Source organism: Cervus elaphus, chromosome 9 (assembly GCF_910594005.1).
Source record: "Cervus elaphus chromosome 9, mCerEla1.1, whole genome shotgun sequence".
Lineage (NCBI taxonomy): Eukaryota > Metazoa > Chordata > Mammalia > Artiodactyla > Cervidae > Cervus > Cervus elaphus.
In genome coordinates, this window is record NC_057823.1 from 95,341,908 (window position 1) to 95,368,644 (window position 26,737).

The window sequence follows — 26,737 nt, forward strand, 5'->3', positions numbered from 1 at the left end:
GGTCCGTCTCATCAAGGTTTTTCTAGTGGTCATGTATGGATGTGAGAGTTGGACTATAAGGAAAGCTGAGCACCGAAGAATTGATGCTTTTGAACTGTGGTGTTGGAGAAGACTCTTGAGAGTCCCTTGGACTGCAAGGAGATCCAGCCAGTCCATCCTAAAGGAGATTAGTCCTGGGTGTCCTTTGGAAGGACTGAGGTTGAAGCTGAAACTCCAATACTTTGGCCATCTGATGCGAAGAGCTGACTCATTTGAAAAGACCCTGATGCTGGGAAAGATTGAGGGCAGGAGGAGAAGGGGACAACACAGGATGAGATGGTTGGATGGCATCACTGACTCAATGGACATGGGTTTGGGTGGACTCCGGGAGTTGGTGATGGACAGGGAGGCCTGGCGTGCTGTGGTTCATGGGGTCGCAAAGAGTCGGGTACGACTGAGCAACTGAGCTGAAGCAGTTGATAAAAAAGAAAACTACTTTTGTTTGAGTATGTGCTCAAACAAAAACTAAGGCTTACTTTATTACTATCTATAAAAGCAAGCAAAAAATTACCATCCTGTTAAAGGGGGGTTGTAGGAACATGAAGAAACAAGGCCAAACTTGACCTTCAGTGTAGCTAGAACAGAGCTCCGGATTTAGGCAGTCTTCCTGCCAGCCACGTCCGCTTGGGCATCTAATGGGATCCTGACGTCCATGTCCTGCCTGCACTCCTGATGTTTTCCTCCTTTAACCTGCTTTCCTTGCAGACTTTCCATTGCTGGAAACTGAAACTTCATTTTTCTGTCTGCTCAGGCCGAACACTTTGGGGTTAGTTACGTTTGACTCTCCTCTTTCACGCTGAATGCATGGGAAGATTTGAGCAGCTTTATTTTAAATATATATTCTGTATCTGGCCACTTATCACCACCTCCATTGTTCTCAGTCTAGTCCAAGCCATCCCCAGTCCCCTTCTGAACTGAGAACAAGCTCCTACTCATCTCCTTCTTCCCAGTCTTGTCCTCTTAGGGACACTTCTCCACAAGGCAGTTGAAGGAATTTTTTTAAACATATGTCTTTTAAAATAATGTATGAAAAAAGTGAAAGTGTTTTTTCCCTCAGTCCTATCTGGCTCTTTGTTACCCCGTGGACTGTGGCCTGCCAGGCTCCTCTGTCCATGGGATTCTCTGGGCAAGAATGCTGGAGTGGTTTGCCATTTCCTCCTCCAGGGAATCTTCTTGCCACAGGGATTGAACCCAGGTCTCCTGCACTGCAGGCAGATTCTTTACCATCTAAGCCAACAGAGAAAATAATGTATACCTGGACATAATTTAAAGAGTCCATTTCAAAAGTGTGTTACTTAAACAGTAGTCCCTTTCATCCTCCCTCCCAATTACTGCTTCCCAGAGGCAGGCAGCCCGCCTTTGATTCCTTTAATACTGGCCACATTTCATTCAGTCACTAATGTCTATGATTATATGATACTATAAAAGCTGCCAGTTACACTGTGTTACACCATGGGTTGAGACATATCCTGATTATGGACATGTTGAAATGCAAAAAAAGTTGTCTCAGAGTTGAAGAAATTTGGTACCTTTATTTCTTTGAATAATATGGGGATGTATAAATATGTTTCATTTCTTCTAAAGTTGCTCAGTCATGTCCAACTCTTTGTGACCCCATATAGTATACAGTCCATGGAATTCTCTAGGCCAGAATACTGGAGTGGGTAGCCTTTTCCTTCTGCAGGGGATCTTCCCAACCCAGGGATAGAACCCAGGTCTCCTGCACTGCAGGCAGATTCTTTACCAGCTGAGCCACAAGGAAAGCTGCAGAATACTGGAATGGGCAGCCTATCCATTCTCCATGGGATTTTCCCAACCAGTCAAACTTGGGTCTCCTGCATTTCAGGTGAATTCTTTACCAACTGAGCTATTATATTTACTTATATTTCTGTGTAATTATGCTCAAACTCACTCTCCTGTGTATAAATCTCAGGCATATCCAGGTCTTCATCCTAGAGTCTTCTGAGTTCTCTAGCCAGGTTGCAGAGTTGTGAGCTTGGCATTTCTTTTCACCATCTCCCTGGGATTCTTGTTCCCTCTGTCAACAAGCTCCTGTTCCTTGTATCCTTTGTAATCTTTCTTGTTTTGCTCCTTTGTATGGAACGTCTATTGTATTACTTTTCTGAGTAAGTTTTAAAGTAATGTTTTGAAACCTTGCATGTCTAAAAATAATTTTATTTGACTTCTGCGTTTAATTGCCTGGGTAAGAAATTTCAAGCTGGAAAGAATTTCTCCCAGTCTGGAGAAAGTATTGTTTCATTTCCTCCAGTATAGTCCAGGATTGTTGTGTGAAACCTGTCTTCTCCTCTTTCTGAAAACGCTCGTTTCTTTGTGCCCAGAGTTCTGAAACTTCACAATGATTTCGGTTACTCCTTGAATTATTTAACTGAAAATTTCATTCCCTCCTCCCCAATATTCTCTTCCATTTTAAAACTTTCATTATTTGAATATTGACCTTGTGGATGATTGTCTTTTTTTAACCTATATATATTTTTCTATTTTTGATTTTTCATCTTTGTTTACATTCCTCTATTTTCCATAATTTTTAGTTATTTTCTAGGAGATTTGCAAAACCATCTCACTGAGTTTTTTTCCTTCATCTCCAGTATAGATTTGTTTATTTCTTAGAATTATTTTATTTTCCAAATTTTTCTTTAAACAGTTAAGTATCCATTTCTTCTTTCCTCTCTCTGAAGACATCAAAGAACTTTGACCTTTTTTTTGTGTGTGAAGTTTTGTTTCCTCTAAGTTACTGTTTATTGGCTTTTTCTCCTGACCTTAAGATGAGCAGCTATCCTCAAACACCTGTCAGTCCTGGATGCCTGTTTATATTTAAGAGTTGTTCAGTCACTCAGTCGTTTCTGACTCTTTGCAACCCTGTGTATTGCAGCATGCCAGGCTTCCCTGTCCCTCACCATCTCCTGAAGTTTGCCCAAGTTCATGTCTTTTGCATCACTGATGCCATCCAGCCATCTCATCTTCTGTCATCCCCTTCTTCTCTGCCCTCAATCTTTCCCAGAGTCAGGGTCTTTTCCAATGAGTCAGCTGTTCACATCAGGTGACCAAAATACTGGAGTTTCAGCTATAGCATCAGTCCTTCCAATGAGTATTCAGGGTTGATTTCCTTTAAGACTTACTGGTTTGATTTCCTTGCTGTCCAAGGGACTCTCAGGAGTCTTCTCCAGCACCACAGTTCAAAGGCATCAATTCTTTGATGCTCTGCCTTCTTTACAGTCCAGCTATCCAAACCATATGTGACCACTGGGAAGACCATAGTCTTGACTATATGGACCTTTGTCAGCAGAGTAATGTCTCTGCTTTTCAACACACTGTCTAGGTTTGTCATAGCTTTCCTGCCAAGAAGCAATCATCTTCTGATTTCATGGCTGCAGTCACTATCTGCAGTGATTTTAGAGCTCAAGAAAAGGAACTTTGTCACTACTTCTACGTTTTCTCCTTCTGTTTGCCATGAAATAATGGGACTGGATGCCATGATCTTAGTTTTTTCAGTATTTAGTTTTAAGCCAGCTTTTTCACTCTCTTCCTTCACCCTCATCAAGAGATTCTTTAGCTCCTCTTCACTTTCTGCCATTAAAGTGGTATCCACATGTCCGAGGTTGTTGGCATTTCTCCCATCTATCCTGATTCCAGCTTGTAACTTATCCAGCTCAGCATTTCTGATGATGTGTTCAGCGTATAGGTTAAATAGACAGAGTGAGAACAGACAGACCTGCCATACTCCTTTCTCAATCCTAAACAAACCAGTTGTTCCATACAGGGTTCTAACTGTTGCTTCTTGACTCGGATACAGGTTTCTCAGGAGACAGGTAAGATGGTCTGGTATTCCCATCTCTTTAAGAGCTTTCCACAGTTTGTTATGATCCACACAGTCAAAGGCTTTAGTGTAGTTTATGAAACAGAAGTAGATGTTTATCTGGAATTCCCTTGCTTTCTCTATGATCTAGAGAATGTCAGCAATTTGATCTCTGGTTCCTCTGCCTTTTTTAAACCCAGCTTGGATGTCTGGCAGTTCTTGGTTCCATAATGCTGAAGCCTAGCATGCAAGATTTTAAGCATGACCTTACTAGCATGGGAGATGAGTGCAATTGTCCTGTGGTTTGAACATTCTTTAGCATTACCCTTCTTGTGAAGGGTTGAGGATTGACCTTTTCCAGTCCTGTGGACACTGCTGGGTCTTCCAGATTTGCTGACATATTGAGTGCAACACTTGGATAGCATCATCTTTTAGGGTCTTGAATAGCTCTACTAGAATTCCATTGCATCCACTAGCTTTATTAACAGTGGTGCTTCCTGAGGCCCACTTGACTTCACCCTTCATGGATCACTGCCTTGTCATAGTGAAGGGGCTTGCATGACTCAATGAAGCTATGAACCATGCTGCATCAGGCCACCTAAGATGGGTGGGTCATACTGGAGAGTTCTGACAAAATGTGATTCACTGGAGGAGGGGATGGCCAACCACCCCAGTACACTTGCTGTGAGAACCTCATGAACTGCATTTTAAAAAGACATATGTAAGTATTAGACACCAAAAAAACTCTTTTGGAAGCTGTATACTAGGCGTCACTTTAACATGATTTGGGTCAGCCACTTTGTTAACAAACATTAGCCACTAATATTAACATCCAACATTAGTGTCTTTAGATCTTTTCTCTTGGGATAATCATATTGCTCAGAGAACAGTATCCTAATAGTTGCTTTTCTGATATCTGTCACCTTCCTGCCAGAAATCTGGATCACAGTAAGGAAAGATGCTGAGGTTCTTCACATTCAGTAGGTAAATTTCTCTCAGTCTCTCCAGTTTCAGTATGTACCCGTGCTCTTAAGTAATTCTCTGCCTCTTTATCCTGCTTTGTTTTCCTTCTTGGTGCCCTTCTCTGCATGACTCATGATATATTCATTTGTTTTTTTATTCTTTGTCTTCTCCAAGTAGAATGTAAGGCCAGTGTCTCATTTTGTTCATTACTGAATACCCAATATCTGACAATAAAATGTTTTATGTAGGAGGGGCTCAGTAAAAATGCATGTAATGAGATAGGTTAAATCACATGAAATTTCTGCTCTTCAGCTGTTTTTGACCTTCAACATGCAACTTCATATAGTTCAAATGAAATAAAAGAGCATCCTCATGGCTAAGAGTTCTTAGTGACTGGGAAGTAATTGTAGGAGATATTGAATATCTTTTATAGTGTATTGTATGAAAGTAATTAGTAAATAGTAAATGAGGAAACTCAAGCCCAGAAAAGTTAAATGACTGGCTCTAGACCAGGTTGTATTAGGCAGTGTGGAACCAAGACCAGAGTCTTCTATGTACCAGGCCCTGTTGGAGGCTCTGGGGACAAGCCCCTGCCTGAAGTATGACACGGGCCCTGCTGGGTGTTTCTGGGAGTGAGAGACGCAAATACCAAGCACACAAGCATACGAGGACATTGAGTGGAATTGTTCTCAGTATCTTGCAGTTTCAGCTAAAGGCCTCAGACAGTAGGCCACGTGAGCCCTCATAAACTAATGAGAGCAATGTGGAGCTGTCAGATGCCCCTCCAGGGTCAGACTGGTCCTTCAGCGCTCACCCTGACAGCTGCAACCAGCCTGGGCACTCAGACTACAGAAGTTCACAGGGAGAGGGCCCCGGATCACGGTAAAGGATAGTTCTCGGAATCAAAAGCACTGTGGCCTTATCCGCACTCTCTCTCTATTCAGACTGGGGATATGGTTCAAGGAGTTTGGATTGTAAGTGCCCATCCTGAATGCTTCTACAACTTGGTGCAATTATGACTCCAGAGAGATTTAATGTGGTGAAATTATGAGTGTACATAAATACTAAATGTTCAAGCAAAATGACAGAATAAAGTACATAACCTTCCTATTTCTCCCACAGAAGATCAATGGGAAATCTTGGGGTGCTAAGTTAAAGACTCCCCTGTTCACGACGTAAATCGAGTAGGAGGGCTCTCCAGACACCTGGGCCTAAAAGAAGCAAGGGTTGATGCCCATGACACTTCCAATTCTTGGTATCTGTCTTCATGTTGGGGAAATGAAAAACATTCAGTGAGCAGATGGCAGTCTGCATCAGGGCCTGTGAAGTATACCTGTGTGTCGCAGGCCACAGTTACAATGGAAACAGCTGTTAACCTGGGCCACCGTGTGTTAGTTTTCCATTAGCTCACCTTGTCGGCCGGGCCATTTGTAGCTCAGAGCGAAGTAAATGGAGTCATATTGCCATGATCGTCTTATTGCCATAGGTCATTATATAGGAAAACTGATAAAGCATGATTGCTTCAGAGGAGGGTAAAAACCTGCTCAGAGATTCTGGCAGAGTTTCCAGGAAGGTTGTCATTAACAAGGCTATTCAATAAACTCCCCACCACCTGGAGGTACTTTACTAATCCCATGGCAGCCAGTGGGGGAGGGGAAGTCTGCTTGGACTGCTGTCAAATGTCAGTGAAGTATGAGCCAGGAGCTTAGCACATCCATGTTTATGTTATTTTTCGATGGCGCACTTCCTCCTCTCTCTCCCTTCCTTTTCCCTTCCTTCTTTCAGGAACATTCTTGCCAGTGATGTGGGGATGAAGTGTTTTATAAGGTAAACGGACTCTCAAGGGGTGAGATAGCACTTTTCTTCACTTATCTTACAATAGGTATCTCTGTGTCTCTTTTACCTGTTGAAATATACTTTCCAGGAAGGAAGGAACCATTCTGAGGATCGGATCCTCATTGCCTGCTGTAGTGTCTAACACAGAGTAGGTGCTCAGTAATACCCACTGGCTGGAAGTATGGATGAACTGTGTACGTACACTGGGAGGACTTTTGGTCATGAGCCTAGATAGTCAGTCTGTAGAAGTCTTTAAATAGCACACTAGACATATAGATATAGGCTGAAAATGGAATAAAAAATAAAGACAAGCAGGAAAAACCCCTAAACACAACAGGATTTGTAGTTAATATAGAGGTAAATGGCACTTGATAATCTAACACTTAGGAAATATATCTGGCTGCCTTTGTTATCACTGATAGAAATTCCCTAACTCACTTTCTAGTTTTCCTTCTAATAAACTGCCTTCGATTAAGATTCTTTTCTTGAAGTTTACATTTATTAATTACAGATACTCTGCCAAGATGCTTCATCTTTGTTTTCCCCTGTAAATTACAGGAAGCAGAATCCATCACTATTTTGGAGATAAAGAAATTGAGGCTCTGAGAGTTTAAGTAATTCTTCCCATAGGTAGTAAATAGAATGGCTAAGATTTGAACCCAGGCTTGCTTGACTGCTATATCTCACTGTCTCTCAAACATCAGAAGACCACTTTAGTGCTCCCTAGACATACCTCATCCTCTTGAATTCTACGTAGGATAGAATTTCCTGAGAGCTTTGTTCTTCAGTCTTGCATTTTTTTTCTTTGACCCATGAATTTGATGACCCTGAAGTTGCACCCACGACCTTTAGAATTTGACCCGACCTGGGGTAGAGTTGGATCTTACAGCCAATGAGCACTGTGGTAGCTGCCCTTCAGAAGCCATGAGAAACCAGCCCTTGGGGGAAGATTAACTCCACTTGCTCAAAGACACACCAGGGAGCGTGGCATTGGTCACAAATGTGGATATCATGGGCTTGGGTAGACGATGAGCCAGTCAGATGCCAAGGTGAAGGGTTAACCAGGAGGTCTTATTTCCAGATTTAAATGTTGTTGTTGTCTCTACAAAAGCAACACACTCTGCTGGGGCTTCCTTCACACCATCCTGGCTGAAGTCTGCCATCTCTCTGCCTCTCCCTGGGCTGTTCTTTGGGAACCACGCTCTCATCTCCTCTCTCTGCTGGGGTCTTTCTCCCTTGCTTCATGGATGCCCTCAGCCCCGGGCCCCATCAGGGCACGCTGAAGAGAGCACCTTCATTGTCTTAGAAGGTTAGCTCCTAGATGCCATTTTCATCAATTTATACTCTAGCCCAAAGAAACAGAGTTTCACTGACTTCCTGACAGTCTATCTCTGCCAAGCTTTTGGAACAGGAATGGAGCCACACCAACGTTTCTGGAAGGCAGGGCTGCTTTCTGTTCCTCACATCACTGACACCTTGCTTTCAGCCTGTCCCCCTCTTTGTTCTTCCTGATCAGGCTCCCAAGCTGGACTGCAGCAGTTCTTTTCTCATTGGCTTCGTAATTTTTTTAGTGCAGAAGTTGTTTGTGAATTAGGACATGCAGCCCTCTTTCTTCTGAGACAGGTCCTCCATTTTCTTTGCTTTCTTCCTATGAGAGAATCCATAGCATCTGCTTGAATGCAGGCAGGCCTATCTTTCCACTGTGATGCTTGCTCTCCATTTGACAGGCAGGACTGTCTTACAAGGCAGAGCTGAACCCTCCGACAGCTGATAATGTTAGATGCCTTTAAAATTTTGTTCCTTAAAGAGCATTGGATGACAGTGATGATGACCTATGGAAAGCAATTAAGGCTTCAGGATCATTTCTACCTGCCAATGAGATGGCAGAGAGCGCCAAGGGACTCTTCATAATGAGTAATAACTTCTCTGGGTAAGGTAGCTTCTGTAACAGAGAGTTGTTTTTTTCCTGCTAAAGTAGGTGGACAAATGCACCTGAACTCTCAGATGCTGGCAGATCAACTTAATCCTCACTATGTTGCCAAAATATTCTACAGAGAGTGTAGCCACTTCCCCGCTGCTCCCAGGAACACCAAGTTTTCCTCTCTTACTAAGGTGTAGGGCTTTCAGAAAATTGCTTATTATCCCAGAAGATTTACAGCCTTGTAGAAGCTTCCCTAGGGAATAAAAGCAGTCACTGCTTTGAAGACTTGTGAATAGCTTCACATCTAAGAGTGGAACTGTAATGTTCAAAGGCACAGCGTGAGCAGTTTTGTCATTGGTGAGGCTGGTTTTTCTGGATATGGAGCATGTGATTTCCTGTCGGTAGAACCTGAGTTGTTGGAGCAATGCAAAGTCTTGTCATTCTTTGAGTCACTGGCAGAAGCACCTTGACAAATTATTGACCAATTTGAGTGGTGGGAAGAAACCTGATTGAGATTTTTCAGCCTCCCAGGATTCCAAAAATCTCTGGGTTTCCCTGGTGGCTCAGACAGTAAAGAATCTGCCTGCAATGCAGGAGACCAGGGTTCGATCCCTGAGTTGGGAAGATCCCCTGGGCGGAGGGGCATGGCAACCCACTCCAGTGTTCTTGCATGGAGAATCCCATGGACAGAGGATAGCTTTGCATGCTATCTTAAACTGGTTGTTTTTGCTGAAAAGAGTTGACATTTTGCCTATTATGAATGTGGGCAGTAGGACTTGCTGTTCATTTAGCATATGATGTTGATATAAAACATGCGTAAAAACATTAAGATTGGGTACCTTGTGTAGAGAACCTCTTTTGCACCACTGAAAATTGGATAATTGCCGGCTATTTAGATACACTTGGTGGAGAACAGATGTTTCCATGGCACCGAAGCAATGTCTGCCTGAACCATATGTTTTCCAATACAAATACAAGGTGTTTTTTTTTTTAAATTCAGAATGTTCTCATTCTTTATTGGAATTTTGCTGTTATGACAAAGTAGAAGACAGCAGGAAATGTTTAGGACCACATAACACAGATCCATTTCCAGAAAACAGGTCAGTCCTTTAGGAAAGAACATTCTAGAAAAAAATCCTTTGTATGCCCATAGTAAGTTTCAGAATAGATTAAATACTTTGGACATAGAGAAGGTGTAATAGAAAACATTGTAGACTGAAATAATTTGATTTCCATTCTCCAGGCTCAGGTTGTGGGGGCTGGGAATGCTAGACAATGCGAATACCATCCCGAGTCTTCTTTGTGGCTCAGCATATTATCAGTTTCAATCTGGATAATTATGTGTCTGTGGCTACAGTAGGCACCTATGGCTGTTTAATGTGTTTTGATAACACTGTCGTTTGTCTTGATCATGTCCCCGTTTTTTTTGTTCTGCCTGTTGAGACATAATGCAGATGTCTGCACCAGAATCCCTTGCTGCCTAAGGTACAAAAAGAGCTCATGACCTAGATTTCCTCATTTGGACACACCTGCACCGGAGACGGATGAGGAAGGAACAAGGCTGGGATGTGCTCCCACCTGGGTTCATTTCCTGGCAAGCGTGGTGGCAGATGGGCTCTTGTTCATCTGACGCCCGGTCCCGGCTCGCTCAGTGTGAGCCCTGGGCGGCTGCAGCAGTGCTATTTTCATCAGGATGCTTCCCCATCGGTGGATGGCTATTGTCCTTGAGCACTTGATTACTCACTGATTCTCCTTGTAAGACTAATTCTCTGCTTCTCCTTGAGGTTCTCAACACAAAACATGGTAACGGAGATGTAGTTTCACTTCAGCAGAAATAGACTAGAAGTGCTTCAGAAAAGGAAGAGTCAAAGTGTCCATAGAATTAAAAAACCTGATAGATTTCATCTGCCTTCAAATTTGAAGGTTCTTTTCTTAATTAAATGTGAGATTCTCCCCTTTAACTTTTCCCATAGCTGTACAAGAAAAGGCACTAGGGAAAAAAATCTTGAGTATTTTCAAGGGCTTGTAAAATAGTATGAAGGAAATAAAAATTGTCTAAATTCATCATTTGGGACAATTTATTATTAGCTTTTTTTATGCTCCAGGTTTATTGAGATACAGTTGACTTATAATGTTGTATAAGTTTAAAGTGAACAGCATGATGATCTGACACATGTTTGTATTATGAAATGATTCCCACAATACAGTTAGTTAACATATCCATCACTTCATAGGTATCTTTTGTGTGTGTGTGTGTATACGTACAGTGAGAACTTTTAAGATCTACTGTCTTAGCAACTTTCACGTACAAAAATACAGTATTGCTAATTGTAGTTGCCATGTTGTACATTAGATCCTCAGAACTTATTCATCTTATAAGTGGAAATTTGTGCTATTTGACCACTTTTATCCATTCCCTGCTGCCCTCCCCCTGCCTCTAACTTATTTCAGTTAACACAGTGCTCTCAAAGTTCATTCATATTGTCACAAATGGCAGAATTTCCTTTTTTATGGGTGAATAATATTCTGTCTTATATCTCTATTATCTATTTATCTCACCTTTTCTCTATTCATTTGTCAGTGGACACTCAGGTAACTTCTTCTTGGTTATTGTAAATAATCCTGCAGTGAATGTGAGGATACAGATGTCTTTTTGAGACAGTGTTTTTGTTTCCTTCAGATATATACCCAGAAGTAGAAATACCAGATTATATTATAATTCTATTCTTAATTTTTTTAGGGACCGCCATACTGTTTTCCATAGTGCCTATACCAATTTACATTTGTACCAACAATGCACAAGTGTTTCCTTTCCTCCACATCCTCAACAGCACTTGTTATTATTTGTCTTTCTGATAATAACCACTGCCATTTTAATAGGAATGAGATGATATCTAACAGTGGCATTGATTTGCAATTCCCTGAGATTAGTGATGTTGAGCACCTTATCATGGACCTGTTGACCATTTGTATATCTTTGGAAAAATGTCTATTCAGTTACTTTGTCCATTTCTTAACTGGATTATTTGTTTTTTGTTTGTTTATTTTTGCTATTGAGTTGTGTGAGTTTCTTACATATTTTGGATATGGACCTCTTATCAGGTATAGGATCTGTAAATGTTTTCTCCCATTCCATAGTTTGCCTTTTCATTTTCTTGGTCATTTCTTTTCCAATGCAGAAGTTTTTAGTTTGACATAGTCTCACTGGACATTTTTTTTTTTTTTTACTTTTGTTGCTTATGTTTTGGTGTCATACCCAATAATTTATTGTGAAGACCAATAACAAGGAGATTTTCCCCCATGTTTTTTGGGGAATTTTATAGCTTCAAGTCTTACATTTTAAGTCTTGAATCCATTTTTTTTTTTAATGTTTGTGAGTGGTGCACGATAGTCCAGTCTCATTCTGTTGCATGTCAACATTCCGTTTCCAGAATCAGTTTTTGAAGAGGCAGTCTTTTCTGCGTGGAGTGTTTTTGGTCCTCTTGTCAAATATTAGTTGACTGTATATGTGTGGGTTTATTTCTGAGCTCTCAATTCTGTTCTGTTGGTCTGTGTAAATGTTTTGATGCCAGTATCATACTGTTTTGTGTATTATAGTTTTGAATATAGTTTGAAATCAGAAACTATGATATTGCCAGTTTTGTAGTATAGTTTGAACTCAGGAAGTGTGATACTGCAGAATTTCAGTAAAATACTAGCAAGCTAAATTCAACAGTGCATTAAAATGATCATACACTCTGATCAAGTGGAATTCATTCCTGGGGATCCAAGGGTGGTTAAACATATGCAAATCAATAAATATATGAAGCATCACATTAATAGATGGACAATCAAAGATCAAAATTATATGATCATCTCAGTACATGCAGAAAAAGCATTTGATAAAATCAACATCCTTTCATGATAAAAGCTCTCAACAAATTTGGTGTAGAGGGCAGTGTATTTCAACATCATAAAGACTGTGTATGACAAGTCCACATCTAACATGACACTCAGTGGTGAAAGTTTTAAAGCTTTTCCTCTAAGGTCAGGTTCTCACTCTCACAGCACCTATTTGTCATAGTGCTGGAAGGCCTAGAGGTCTTTTCAAAGTATAGTCCACAGATCTTTGGAGGTTCCCAAACCCTTGAAACCCTATGAGGGTGTCTGCAAAGACAAAACCATTTTCCTAATAATCCTAACATTGTTTGCCTTTTTTCCCTTAACATTTGCATTAATGGTGCAAAAGCAATGAATAATAATTGCTTATTATTGCTAAATAATTTAGTTTATTTAGGCTACACTCATCTGGACATCCCTGCTTTAAACTGTGAGTTGACTAGATTTGGCTCCAGAATGTGAATCTGCTCCGTATACATTTGTTTTGGAAACAGGCTGAAGGGGCTATAGCTCCCAGGAGCATACTCTTCTCATGGCACTGACATACTGACAAGCAAGAGCCAAGCCAAACTGTGGGGAAAGATTTAAGACCTTGATTGTGTCATGTCTACTGATAGACCAAAGCAGATCAAGCTTAGCATCCATAGGCCATGAAAGTACACTGTCCACTGAGGCGGAGAGAGCAGCATGAATAATAATGATCATCAGTGGCACCAACTACATCACTAGTCATTATGTTCTTCACCATGATGAACTCATGGTTAAGAATATCCCCTAAATCCCATGACACTTAAGAACACCCTTGGTGGAGCACTTTGATGTCTACCTAATGATCATGGTTTCTTGAGGAAGAGCATTTGTGTAGTTGTTTGAGTTGCATGTTGAATGAGCTGTTTGTTTGTTTTTCATGACATACCATCTTTACTTAAAAAAGAGTGACTGGAAGACAAGCTAGTTATTCTGAATTGGATATTTGGCAGAGATTTATTGAAAATGAATAAAGGGAGCCTGTTACTTCATGGCAAACACCTGGCAGTATTTGTGGCAAATGATACAATTTTAGCTCTTTGGTGAAATTAAAATTTTGGAAAATTTGTATCTACCATCATGAGCTTGACAACTTCTTAATACTTAAAGAATTTTATGAGATTGTAATCATAATAGCTAATGTGCTTTTAAAAAATATTGTATGATAAAAATGTGTCAATAGCTGGAATGTGTATATGACTCACTGAATCAGTATTTTCCAAATAACAGTGCATAGTGTTAGAAAAGTATGTGTGGGTGAAAATTCTATTTAAAGTTTAATATAGACCAATGGATTTTAGTCTTAGAGAATGCAAAAAGTTTGATACAGTTTCAGAGTCTACTTGCTTCTACTCCAAGAAGCTGCTTGTTGAGTTTTGATGCATCATCAAAGAAGAATATCCATAAGTATACTTCTTCCTTTCTTCCTTTTTCATGTATATTTTTGTTAGACTACATTTTCTTTATATACTTCAACCAAAACATAATTTTGTAGCAGGCAGAACGCTGAAGTAGGTAACAGAATCCAACCTTCTTCTACTAAGACAGACAGTAAAGAGATTTGCAAAAGTATAAAACAATGGCATTCTTCTCACTAACTTTTTGTTTTGGAAATAGTTATTATTTTTAAAAATTATGTCATTTATGTTAGTATACAATGATATTATTATTGTAATTCTGGAATTAATAGCTTAAACATTTTTTAATTTAAAAAAGTTTCAGTGGATATAACTCACATTAACAAAAGCTCTTTGAGGTCCTTAGTAATACTGAGTATAAAACAGACTTGGTTCCAAAAGAATTTTTAAATGCTACCTTAATAAATCATTCTTGGGTAATTTTGCATTTCACTATTATGAGGCTATACCAAGCAAGTTCTATAGTCAGCAGTAGATTAGAATGACCTCCCAATTTGGATATGAAACTGGAAATAACAATCAGTGTCAGTCACATAAGTAATTAAGTCCAAAAGCAAAACAAAGCTTTAAAAAGCCTGACACTTTGTTCACGTGCACTAAACACCGATGAGCTTGGTTACTGACACGAGATGGTAAGTGCCGCTCTTGGTCTCCTAGGGAAGCTCTTTGCTTTGCCACGTCACATACATGCTTTTTTGATCTCCGATACTGGTCTTCTGTCTGCTTTCCTTGTGTTAGTACCTCCGACATACGGCTTGTTTCTCTGTCTACCTTTCATAACGTCATTTCACTGGGAGCTTTGAGACTAGTATGTGGAATCATCAGCAGACTACAGTTCTGTTTTAAGTGGGTTTCCTTATCAAAAATACATAGCATTATATGACATTCTTAGGATTCAGTGCTTTTACTGATGGCATATAATACAGAGTTGAATAAAACTATACAGTTCAACATAGTCAACTGTATTATTACCTGATACAGAGCATAAAAACAGAAGAGAGAAAGCAGCTGGGTGAAAATAGCCAGAGAAAGAAAAGAAAGATGTTTTCCTGCTGCTTTTCTGATGTCAGCACTTTTTTTCTGAGCTTTGAATGTATCTCTTCATTTCCTCTCTCCCTGGGACTCTGGCTTCTCAGCTAGAGTTTGATATAACTTAAAGCGTGCCGTCGGTACAGTGAAGTCACCTGTGCTCAAATGTGTCCTTGCTGCTTATTAGCTATGTGACCTTGATCAAGCAACTTCACCTGTCTGTGCTTTAGTTCCCTTTCTCTATGCTGGAGATAATAATGAGTGAGTCTACATCACTGAATGAAGATTTAGTGAAACAATCCATGTACCACGCTTAGCATCCTGCCTGCTACCAGTGAGTCCACCATGGATATCAGCCATGACTCTTGTGCCCTGCTTTTCCTCATTGGTGCTTTTATCTCAACTGTACTTTAAATGAGTAGGAAAAACAAAGAACTATGTTAGATACTTCCACAAGTGCATATTAAATTAATATATACCAGGCATTGTGCTCGAGTTAGGAGATTCAAGATGAATGAAAACAGTGTCCAGAAGGGCAGATGCCTTGTCCAGGTAGCATATTATTTTAATCCTAGCCTCTATCCAGGTGTCTGATGTAGAGTAGATATTTTTAAATGTGTGCCAAAATCAAATAATCAGCCTATGAGGTAACTATAATTACTCTTACCATTTTTCAGGTAAACTAAAAGGTTGGAAGATTCATTTATTCCATGTCACCTAGCTAGTAAGTGACAATCAGAATTGAAACCACCTCAACTTGACTCAGCTTGGAGTTGGTATGCTGTGTCTCTAGGAAGGCTAACACTAGCTGTCATGATGCTTGAGAGGTATGCATTGGGATCCTTAATTTCTAGTTTCTAAAGAGTGTCATCACACTGCAGGTAATCCAGCTGTTCCACAAAACATGTCCTAAGTATTTACTGAGTATTCACCTTTGTGAATAGGACACTGTACTAATGTTTGCAGATGTATCAGTTGACATGAGAGATGTTATTGAAACTTAACACCCCATCCAGGGGGACAGCTGCTAATTAAATTAATGTGATTTGCCTTTGTGATGAATGCTGTATGCAAGCATTTATCAGAAGTTCTAACTTAATCTGATCGAGTGGTCAGAAAGTCTATCCCAGTGGAGGGATTTTTTAATTGAGCTCTGAAGGGCAAATAGAAAATAATTAACTACACAATAAATTGAGAACCTTTCTGACAGAATAGTTGTACCCACCACAGACTCGGGACACTGCAGTAAAAGGAAGAAGGCCAGTGTACTACACGCAGTGGGTGAGATAGGCAGTGAGGTACATGAAGCTGAGACAGGATAGGGCCAGGTTATCCGAACTTCAGAACCAGGTTAAGCATTTTGGTCTTCCCCTAACTCCAGTCGAGTTTACAGAAAAGAGTGTTGTGATAAGATACACGGTTTAGAAAAATCAGAGTGTGAAAGAACACACAGGTGTACTCTGCTGAAAGATGGCAGTGTAGACCAGGATAATGAATTGGAGGTGGAGAAAATTGGGTAGATTTGAAAGATATACCTGTGGGATAGATTTTATAGACTCGGTAACATAGATCAAGTAGATGAGCAGGAGGCCGATCCTATTTTGTGGGACCTGAAGCTTATGGAACTGGGAAGCTCCTCCAGAAATTGATTTTCTGTGTAAAGGAAGGTCCCGAGACCTTGCATGCAGAACTCAATGAGGTTGAGATGATGAAGAGAAGGGGCTTCTTTTCCTGCAGCTCATTTTATCGAGGGACAACCCTTTCCCCAGAATCTTTTGCAGCATTTCTCTCAAGTGTAGGAGGTTGGATAGAAAAATAGATGATCCATTTCAATTTTAAGACTTCTCTGACTGTGGCGGGTAGAAAACAATTTAGGCAGGTGCATTATCTGTGAGACAAGAAGGCAATCCAAACCCATGCTCTGGTAGCAAAATACAATTATTTAACAAGATACTTTTGAAAGAATAATTTATGCTTGGACAACAGAGATGAACTGAGTGGTACTCAACAAACTGGGACGACGACCACTCTGTCTATTATGGACATGAATGACTGGGTGGGTACCCTCTTTTCTCTGACTTCTCAGTTGTCACCCCTCATGAAGATGAGTTCCAGCTCTTCTGGGATCACTGTGGGTGGACTCTGACTCATCCCCTCATTGGTAACGGTTGGCACCTGTTTTCTGTCAGCTAATGTGTGCTGCAGCATTTTATTCTGAGGCAAGGAGGAGGCCCGAGCTGTACATGCTCAGAAATAATCAGGCATGTGGTGGTTGTAAGCCTTATTTGTGATAGAACTCAGAATCATGCTGGGAAAGTATGAACTGGAGATGGTTTCCTGGAAGATCACATCTCCCCAAGTGAGCTGAGAGAACCCTAATCCTGGAAGATGGTCCAGGAAACAAGGATTATGTCTGGAGAAATGAATATCCCTCTTGAAGAGTTAGGATGCAAAGCATTGTTTTGAGAGGATTTCTTAGAACTCCTATACAGTAAAGGAATACAAAAACTCACTTTTTCATTCACTTTTTCACTGCTGCACATGACCGGCGAGTCCTTTTTTAAGACAACCCCCCCTCCCACACACACACACCACAGATTAAGAATACTTTGGGGGATAAAAAGATACATTAGCACCAAGGCAGGAAGGGCAAGGAATGGGGAGAGAAATAAAATGGCCGACCATAGTAGAAAACTCCTAGAGTTCATGTCCAGACTAGCAACATCCTGGTTTTCAATATCTTTTGGTAGCTCTTGGGCTGGACTACACATAAATTCACGTGGAGCTGATTCGTGATCCAAAGGATACCTGAGCTAGTGGGTTGGTCTCTTGGTCCTTTAAGAAAAGGGCTTTGGTTCATTTCAGAATAGGTCAAAGTGATTATTGACAAGGACAACTGCCTCTCTCACTTTTCAATATATTGAGATTTGAAATTGTGAGTAAAGAAGCAGCATAAATCTAGTTGTTCCTGGAAGTATAAGATTTTCTATTAAGGCATCAGTTTGAAAAATTTGGAGCTACAACTGAAAAGTCAAAGAGGATGACGTAGTGAAGAGTTAGGGTCAGATAGACCAGTCTCAAAATTCTGGCTTGGCTCTGTGATGTTGGGCCAGTGACCTCACCTCTCTGAATCTCATTTTCAGTATCTGTAAAAACATTTCCCTTGTAGCATAATGCAAGCATTAGAAATAATACATCCACTCTCATGAATTATCTCATTATTGACAAAATATAGAACCCATATGCTTAATATGCAGTAAATGTTCACTTAATAAAAAGCTATTTCTATTCATTCTAATAGCAGAAAAGAACTGATAGTATAAGACACAGTATTCATTTGATTCCCATGCTATAAATATTTTCTAAAATGCATGTCCTCCTTTTGCCCTGCTAATTTAAGGCAGTAGCCTAAAATTTCTGCCAGGTTAAAAATCTCATTTCTACTGCTTGTTGTCTATGTGACCTTGAACAAACCACAGCACCTCTCTCTGCCTCAATTCTCTAATCTAAAAATAGGGACACATATTATTTATCTCCTATTTCTTTTGCAATTCCTGGGTGCCTTCAGCTAAGCAAGGCACTGTGCTGCTGATACAATTAAGGACTCATTGTTTCTAACGTAAACATTTCTCAATATTTTATAAAATGCTTGCGTTTGAAAATTCCCAACTCATTGCACACACAAAAAGTGATTGGCCATGAGACAAATTTAGCTCATGATTTCCTTTTTTCTTCATCTCCTTTCTTTTCAGTTGTCACCTCTAGCTTTCTCTGGCTTTGGGTAGCTGTTCTCTGACACTCCCTTCTCATTGTGGTCCAGTCTTCATTGGCTACAATCAAATGGTTTCCATTGTGACCCTAGGAGAAATTTCCCATTGGAATGACAATTCCCAAGGCACCATCACCTTGATCAGCAATAATTTACGGTATTTTCATCTTCTTTATTGATTCTAATTTTTTTTCTTTCTTAAATATGTAGATAAGAACTGCAAATTCACATCTATTTGACTCTCATGTCCATTTTCTTTTCACAGCACCGCAATAATAATTAGAGCAGTAGTTTCACTAATAATAAAAACTAACATTTATTGAATATTTATTAGGCGTAGGAAACATACTAAATAATTTATCCGCATTATCTTATTTAATCCTAATAGCAAACCTATGAGCGGTAGACTTCATTGTCATAAATGAAGAAGCAGGACTCAGAAAGGTGAAGTAACCTTCTCAAGGGCACACAGCTAGAATACGGTAGAGTTGGAATTCACATTCACTTGCGGCTGATGGAAGAACCTACACCTTTAGCCGCTTTGTGTTGCTGTTGCATTTTCAGACTTTCTTTTTGCCCTTTAATAATAATGATGCAAGAAGTAACTGTCAAGGATATAAGGCAGGACCAGGCAGAGAGGCTACTCTCCTCACATCAAAACATCATCTAGATTTGTAAGTCATCTGCTGCTGGGGCTGCAAGAGACGGAGCTAACGGTAGACGGGAACAGTCATGACAGCCTTGGAGAAACACCTGAGATGGTTTCCCCTACCTTCTCCTATGAACAAGAACCCTTTCTGAGCCTGTGGGCCCGTCCCCAGGTAGGTAAATGTTCAATGAAGATACCTACAACATGGGCTTCTATGGAGGTGGAGGGTGTGTGGCTGTGGATGAGAGTGAAAGTGCTTTGTGGCGTCCCAGGCTAACTGTTTGGAATACAGTGGAGGCCTGTTTTAGAAACCAGGAAGTGATTTTTGCCTCCTTTGCACATGCCCTGGGAATGGTGGACACATAATGGCCATAGTCACCTCTTTGTCACGAACTGGTGATAAGAGTGTATGTGTTAGTCACTCAGGTGTGTCTGACTCTTGGTGATCCCGTGGACTGTAGACCGCCAGGCTCCTCCGTCCATGGGATTTCCCAGGCAGGAATACTGGAGTGGATTGCCATTTCCTGCTCCAGGGGATCTTCCTGATCCAGGGATGGAACCCAGGTCTCCTGCATCGTGGACAGGTTCTTTACTATCGGAGCCCCTAGGGAAGCCGTGAGTAGGGCTCACCTAATGTCTCTGTGTAGCAATATACAAGCAGTACAAATTATACAAATGTGCAAACTGCAGGCTAAAACGGAAGTGAGCAAAGGCGTCTTCATTATTTTGTAACATAACTTTATTTCTGTTAAAAGCTGCTTTTCTAATAAGTGGTATGAACCTGATCTCAGCCAATCACATTTTCTTCCCTTACCCTGGGGTTTCATCTAGCTTCTGAGAGAGGCTGGTGGACTGTGACAGTGTTGGATGAGGGAGAGAGGGGAGCATAGATGTCTGCTCTGAGCTACCTTCTACTGAAGCCATTGTCAGCTGAAACATCCATTCTAGTCTTTGGGCAGTCTCGTGCTGGTCAGTGTGGCTCTGTTGTGTTACTCCATTGTGTTATTCCTTGCAGATACGTGAGAGTCATTTTTTCTCTCTGCTTTTATTTACCTCCTAAATAAACTACCTGTACCCAGTCATTCATTGTCTGAAGCTCTCCTTTTAGTAGGAGCTGAACTAAGATCTTTAAAGATGAAAATTTCAGAGCTTGGGCAGGGTCTTTGTTTATCCTTGGGATCAGTATTAACAGGTTTATGGCTTAATACTAGCTCTCTTTTTGTACTCTAGGCTCAGGAAGGCACAGTGCGAAAGGGATAGAATTGGTAGTGGAATGGACATGTGGAACTTTTTCTTTCATTATTTTTGCGATACAGTAAGGCTATGTAACCAACTACTCGAAGACTCAGTTGTCAAGGTGACAAGTTCAGTTTATTTAGGCTGCATTCATCTGGACAGCTCTGCTTCAGACTGTGAGTTGCCTGGATTTAGTTCTAGAATGTGAATCTGCCTCGTACACATTTGTTCTGGAAACAGGCTGAAGGGGCTGTAGCTCCCAGAAACATGCTCTTCTCATAGCACTGGCGCACTGGAAAGCAGGAGCCAAACCAAAGTGTGGGAGCTGATTTAAGATCCCTGATCGCCTCCTGTCTGCTAATATTTCACTGACCAAAGCGGATCAAGCTTAGCATCCATAGGCCAGACAAGTACACTGTCCACCAGGGCAGAGAGAGTAGCATAAATAATAATCACCATCATGTGTATTAGTGGTATTATTTTACCACTAAATGGTTTTTAATATAATTTACTATGCCTTTTAAAATTCTGTTTGATAAAAGCATTTGGTATTATTTTACCACCAAAATAATAATGGTATTATTTTGCCTTGCAAAATTATGAGGCAGTTAGGAAAACATTCCTCTTCCTTCTTCTGGGTTTAAATTTATATTTAGGAATTAATGCCTGTCCTTGGGACATGTGTGTGTATTTGTGTTTGTACTTGCAGCCTACACTTGGTTTTTCCAGGACTTACTAAGTGGACATTCCAAAGAAATCAAACTATCTTTAATCCCCCAGGTGGGAAGACTTTGAAGATGGCTAGATGTGGAGAACAAAAGCCAGTTGAACAGTCCTTCTAGAATTCTTGAGAAATCATTTTGGTTTTACTGAGTATTTATGACTTAGGAAGGGGGAATGGAGTTTGGGGGGAAACCAACCTCTGTGTAGGAAGGCGTCAGATTCTGAAATGGTGGGTAGAAAATCCTGGAATAAGGGTTTGGAGCAGGAGAGAAAATGGGCTGAAAATAGGAGGTCAGAATTAGAAATTGGGGTGCTTCTGATGAGGGGCCCCCTGGGAAGAATTTAATGCTGAGTTGCTATAATCTGGCTGGTAAACAAAGTCACAATTATTAAACTGTTACAAATGACTGCTTTCACATGCTGTCCCTGTAGTTTTTTTTTTTTCTCAGCATTTCAGTTAATGCTCAGTCATACAACTTAGTACGCTGTCAGAAAAAAAAAGTGAAAGACTGGGCTATAAAGCAAGATGAAATATACCTATTAGATTCTTAAATTGCTTTTAAGAAAGCCCATTGAACTTAATGTAAATCTTTACCTTTTAGTTTTTACAATTCATTTAGGAAATATAATAAGAGAAGGAGATCCTGTTTTTGTTGGAAACATAAGCTTCTATTTTCTTTTTAACTTAGTGAGAAACCATTTATTCTTCAGATTTATAAGCATATTGTACATATTCTGGTTAATACATCAAGCGTATAATGTGGGAGTTCCTTTAAAAATGCTAAGACCACACATGTTAAACTCAGCTACACATTATATTATTATGAGACAAATGTCACTTTTAATACCACAACATATACATATTACACTTTTTTTTCTCACTGACAGAGGAACATGCCTTTCAAAAATATTTTATTGGATGAAATGTTCTTACTCTCAGGAAAATTTTGGTTTTTAATATAATTTATTATGCCTTTTAAAATTCTGTTTGATAAAAGCATTTGGTAAAGCATTACAAATACCTGTAAAGAAAATATAGTTTAAAATTCTGAGGGAAATATATAAGTGTCCTCTTTTTACATTTTCACAAAAATCCACACAGGCACTAAGAAAGACTGACAAAAATATTTCAAGTCTGAACAATATGTTCCAGGTTGGAAACATTCAAACATGACTTTGTTTAACTATTAAAGCTTCTCTTGATTGAACCTTGGTCTACGGTCCAATGGTTGGTGGGGGTTTTAACCAGAAAAAGATACTGTTAGAAGGATGAAAAAGAAAGCTTCATACAAATTAGCATTAGTTTGGGAATGGGGTCAGGAGAAGTTTTCATCTGTTATTTTTTATTGGCCTCTCTGGGACTTAGCTTTATTTTTTCATTGATTTATTTTTAACTCATTGAAAACTTAGTTATTTTTCTCATAATAACTCTGGTACTTTTCAGCTTTAGGTAATACTTTTTGATGTGCTGCAATTTTCCAAAATTCTGTTTAACACTGTGAATCATGCAACATGTGATATTTCCATGATAGAGAGCATACTGCAATTCTTTCAGGGGGACATCCTCAATACATCGTGCGTATTGCTCTAGAAATACCCTCATTCTGCACAATTGGGGGTGAACATCTGTCTTACCAAATTCACTTTAAAGCAAGTGACAGACTTGGGTTCTCCTGATCTAGTTCAGTGGAGTTCTCTTCTGGGTCCAGTGGCCTAATGAAGTTCAGACCTCACGGAAGAACTGCAGACAGCGGACTGAGGGGGAGAATGCCAGTGTTGTCAGTGACCGGAGCCTTTGGGAGAGCGGGAACCTAGGGGCTTGGCAATTCATGAAAAAGAATAAGTGAGCATCTGGGTGAGGTGAGATAAAACATGTAAGTCAAACAAGATTTCAGAGGTATTTTCAAGGGTCTAAAATACCTTTTCTTTTTTTTGGCCAGTAAATTAGATCATGACAAATTCTTGTAATTATTGATTATCATATAGTTCCTACCTGAAAGAAGTTGGGGATTTTTTTTTCCTAATGCCTTTACACTGTGCATGTTCGTTTAGTGCAGGAATAGGCAAAATCAAATGCCTATTGAATGCAGACCAGTCAGGTGGCTGTGATAAGCAGCAAGGGTGAACAGGGTACCATGGGGACGTGTATCCAAGTCTGTAACTTCTAGGCAGCTGCTACTCAGCTCCAGTCAGCTCCTGCTATGAGGGAAGATGCATCTGACAGTCAGGCTTTATGTGAAATCTCATAGTTTCAATAATCACTCCCATTTTTAAAACATTTAACGTGCCAAGCAAAATCTAGCTGAGGGTCAGACGCTGCCTGTGGGCGGCCAGCTTGTGTCCTCTGAGTTGAAGCTTGGAAACAATTTGAGAATTTGGAGACTATCATCCGTAAGACTGGAGAAGCGCCTTCGGTATCAAGGAATGAAAACTCAAAGATCCAGAAAAATCTGCTCTAATGAATGTAATTTAAAACACAACAAAACCTCCCATTGCCTCTCCCTATGATGAACATTTTCCTGTTATTACATTGCTTTTCCATGTTATGAGTGGTGGTTTCCTGTTATGACTATTTAAAAAAAGAAAATTATGACTAGGAATTGGCCAAGTCCCTAATACAAATTTGTTCTAAGAAAGTGGTATCAATAGCTCCCTCAGTATTTAGTTTGTGGCTGAGAAAGGAGAAGGTAAGGGGGAGGAGAGGAAGGCGGGTGCTCACAGCCTGAGTCGTGATCACCTTCAGATCCATGGAGGCCTCTCCATGGTACATCAAGCAAAGAATATTCTGAAACTGCTCACACAGCCAGTGCAGGGTTTGAGGCCTTTTTCTGGATCTAAGTAACCCAGCCTTTCCCCAAAATGACCTAACAGCCTCTTCCTGAATGAGCAGCACTTTGGAGCAGAAAAGCCCGGGATATGAATCTAATTAAGAGCTCCTTCATGAGAAACTTTCCAAGCCCTTCTTTGGCATCAAAATTTGAAGAACCATATGACAAAGACAGGGGACAAGCTATTAGAACCTGTCTTCCTTCCTTTCATTTTTTTGCAGGTTGCTTTTTCAAAGTAATCTATTGCCCTGTGTACCTTCTATTTTGAGACATGAAATGGGAGGCCAGAGAAGGCGTTCTCGCGTGGCACAAGGGCCAGGTGTGAACTGTGGCCCCAGAAAGAACAAAACATTTGACTTGTGCAAGCAGGGAAGACGTGCTTTGTGTAATCAGTTCAGGAAGTTGGATTTACTGCTTGAGCTCCTAGCTTTCAAATATCCAGTTTAGGGAGAAAAAGAAAAAGTACCGCAAAGGATATTAGAAGCAGAAGAATCAATGACAAAACACCCACTTCAGACACAGGCAAAATCTAAGGGGGAAGGAAGAAGCGTGACTATCTCCAGCTTCAGACCAGCACACATTTTAATTTTCCTCCCTCAGAAGGTCCACCAGAGCTTGGAGCAGCCGGTCGTCCCTGTGCTTGTAAGGTTTCATGTTGTAGAAGCCATCGACATAGTCGTTATACAGACTGTCCTCAGAGTCTTTAAGCTGGGAGGGTTTGTTCAGCCTTTCCAGGGCTTCGTAGAAATTTTCGTAGGGGATGTTGAGCTTCGCACTTGGGGACTTCTTTGGTGATTGCTTTGAGGGTGAGTTTTTGCTGAAAGCGCTTTGCAGGAGTCTCAGCATGGCCTCAGAAGGGGCGCCCTCTGCCAACTCATCCCTTCTGCCCCCGACTGCACCGCTGCTGGGGCTTTGGGATGCCTGAGCGTACCCGTTCAGGTCCTCTTGTGTAGGCTGCTCCTGAAACACAGAAAGCCACCGGCCAAGGGGAGAAAGCTCGTTATTTAGGAGCCAGCAAGGCAGCCACAGCACACACCTACTGCTGGTCCCTCGCGAGGCCGTCTGGGGAGCAGAGGAGTGCAAAGCTTGCACTCACACTAACTGGGGTTTCCGCCTGCATATTCCCATTCATTAGTGCATCTTTGAAGTGAAGTGAAGTGGAAGTCGCTCAGTCGTGTCCGACTCTGCGACCCCATGGACTATCCAGTCTATGGAATTCTCCAGCCCAGAATACTGGAGTGGGGACCCTTTCCCTTCTCCAGGGGATTTGGCACCTTTTTAATCTCCCTGAACTTCCCCCATCATATGGCAGTAAGAGTTCCTCTGTTTCTTGTAGGTTTTGAAGCCTGAATGGGATGATGTAGGTGAATGTGCATACCTGTTGGTTTCCTTCGCTTGTCAGCCTGCTATAGTAGAATGCATGTTAGGGGGTTTAGTAACATTGAATTCATTCATTTTAATGTCTTAAGTTCTGGATGGAAAAGTTAATTGTAAAAGATAGTACGCTCTTATCCCATGGAAAATCAACAGTTTACCAGTCCCTTTCCTCCCATCGTGTTTTGGGAAGGAGCTGCTGCTAAGACAGGCAGGAACTCTTGCAGAGGCACCAGTAACGCTGTCGTGTGGCAGCTCTCTGGAGCTGCCCTTTCTGTTCGGAGCTGCCCTTTCAGCCACTGAGTTGTCAGAAAGGGTCTGGGAAGAGACTCGGGCAGTGGTCCAGGAAAGGGGGGACGCTGGAGAGACCAGAGAAGCATCTCTTGGTCACCTGTTGTGGAAGCATTTCACTATTTTAACACTCAAAAGAAAAGTGAAAGTGAAGTCGCTCAGTCGTGTCCAACACTGTAATCTATCAATTCTTCCATCCATGGGATTTTCCGGGCAGGAATACTGGAGTGGGTTGCCATTTCCTTCTCCAGGAGATCTTCCCGACCCAGGGATTGAACCCCAGTCTCCTGCATTGTAGGCAGACTCTTTACCGTCTGAGCCACCAGGGAAGTCCTTAACAATCAAAGGGTTCTGTTATTACCCCTTAGGGAATCTTGGAGGAAGAAGTTCCCCCACGGTGCCCCCTGCCTCCAGGACTGTGACGAGGAGGCCTCCGGGATAGGGCCCCAGCAGAAGCTGTTTTGCAGAATGTAAACGTGGCCAAAATGTGAGCTGAGGCCTTCACACAGCTAGTTTATACATTTCTTGAATAAAGAATGTCTTTGTATCTTCCAAAACACCCGTCATAGAGCCAGTCCTGTTCAGGGAAGGTTGTCCTGGAAATTCTGATAACCTACCTGCTACGATCTGATGCACAGTGCTAGAGGCCTGGGGGATACACAGATAAAGAAAATGTGTTTTCTGCCCCCCCCCCCCCATCTGATAAGGGAGAAGCCAGTGGCTTCTGGCTGAGACCTGGGAATGTAACTGACTGACTTCAGTTTTCCTCAGCAATTTTCTAAGAAAGACTGTGATTCTGTAGCTCCCCTTGGAATTGCCAAGAAGCATCAGTTTAAGGAATTAGTAAAGAGAAGCGTGCATGATTTGGTCACTTGACCCTTGGTCTTCTTTCTGTAAAATGGACATACTGAGATCTATCCTTTTTAGGTTACAAGGGTTTT

General features: G+C 40.9%; 1 protein-coding gene and 1 long non-coding RNA gene across 17 annotated transcripts in view; one reads left to right on the plus strand and one right to left on the minus strand.

The window, feature by feature from the left end:
* LOC122700630 overlaps positions 1–26,737 on the plus strand; it is a 526,773-nt gene that overhangs the window by 299,880 nt on the left and 200,156 nt on the right. The window lies entirely within an intron of this gene.
* PCSK1 (proprotein convertase subtilisin/kexin type 1) overlaps positions 23,861–26,737 on the minus strand; it is a 42,604-nt gene continuing 39,727 nt past the window's right edge. For all 3 annotated transcript variants that reach the window (XM_043913676.1, XM_043913675.1, XM_043913677.1), the window contains one exon: positions 23,861–25,091. In XM_043913676.1, coding sequence (XP_043769611.1) covers positions 24,714–25,091 — 378 coding nt within the window. In that variant the 3' untranslated portion in view covers positions 23,861–24,713. The remainder of the gene's footprint in view (positions 25,092–26,737) is intronic.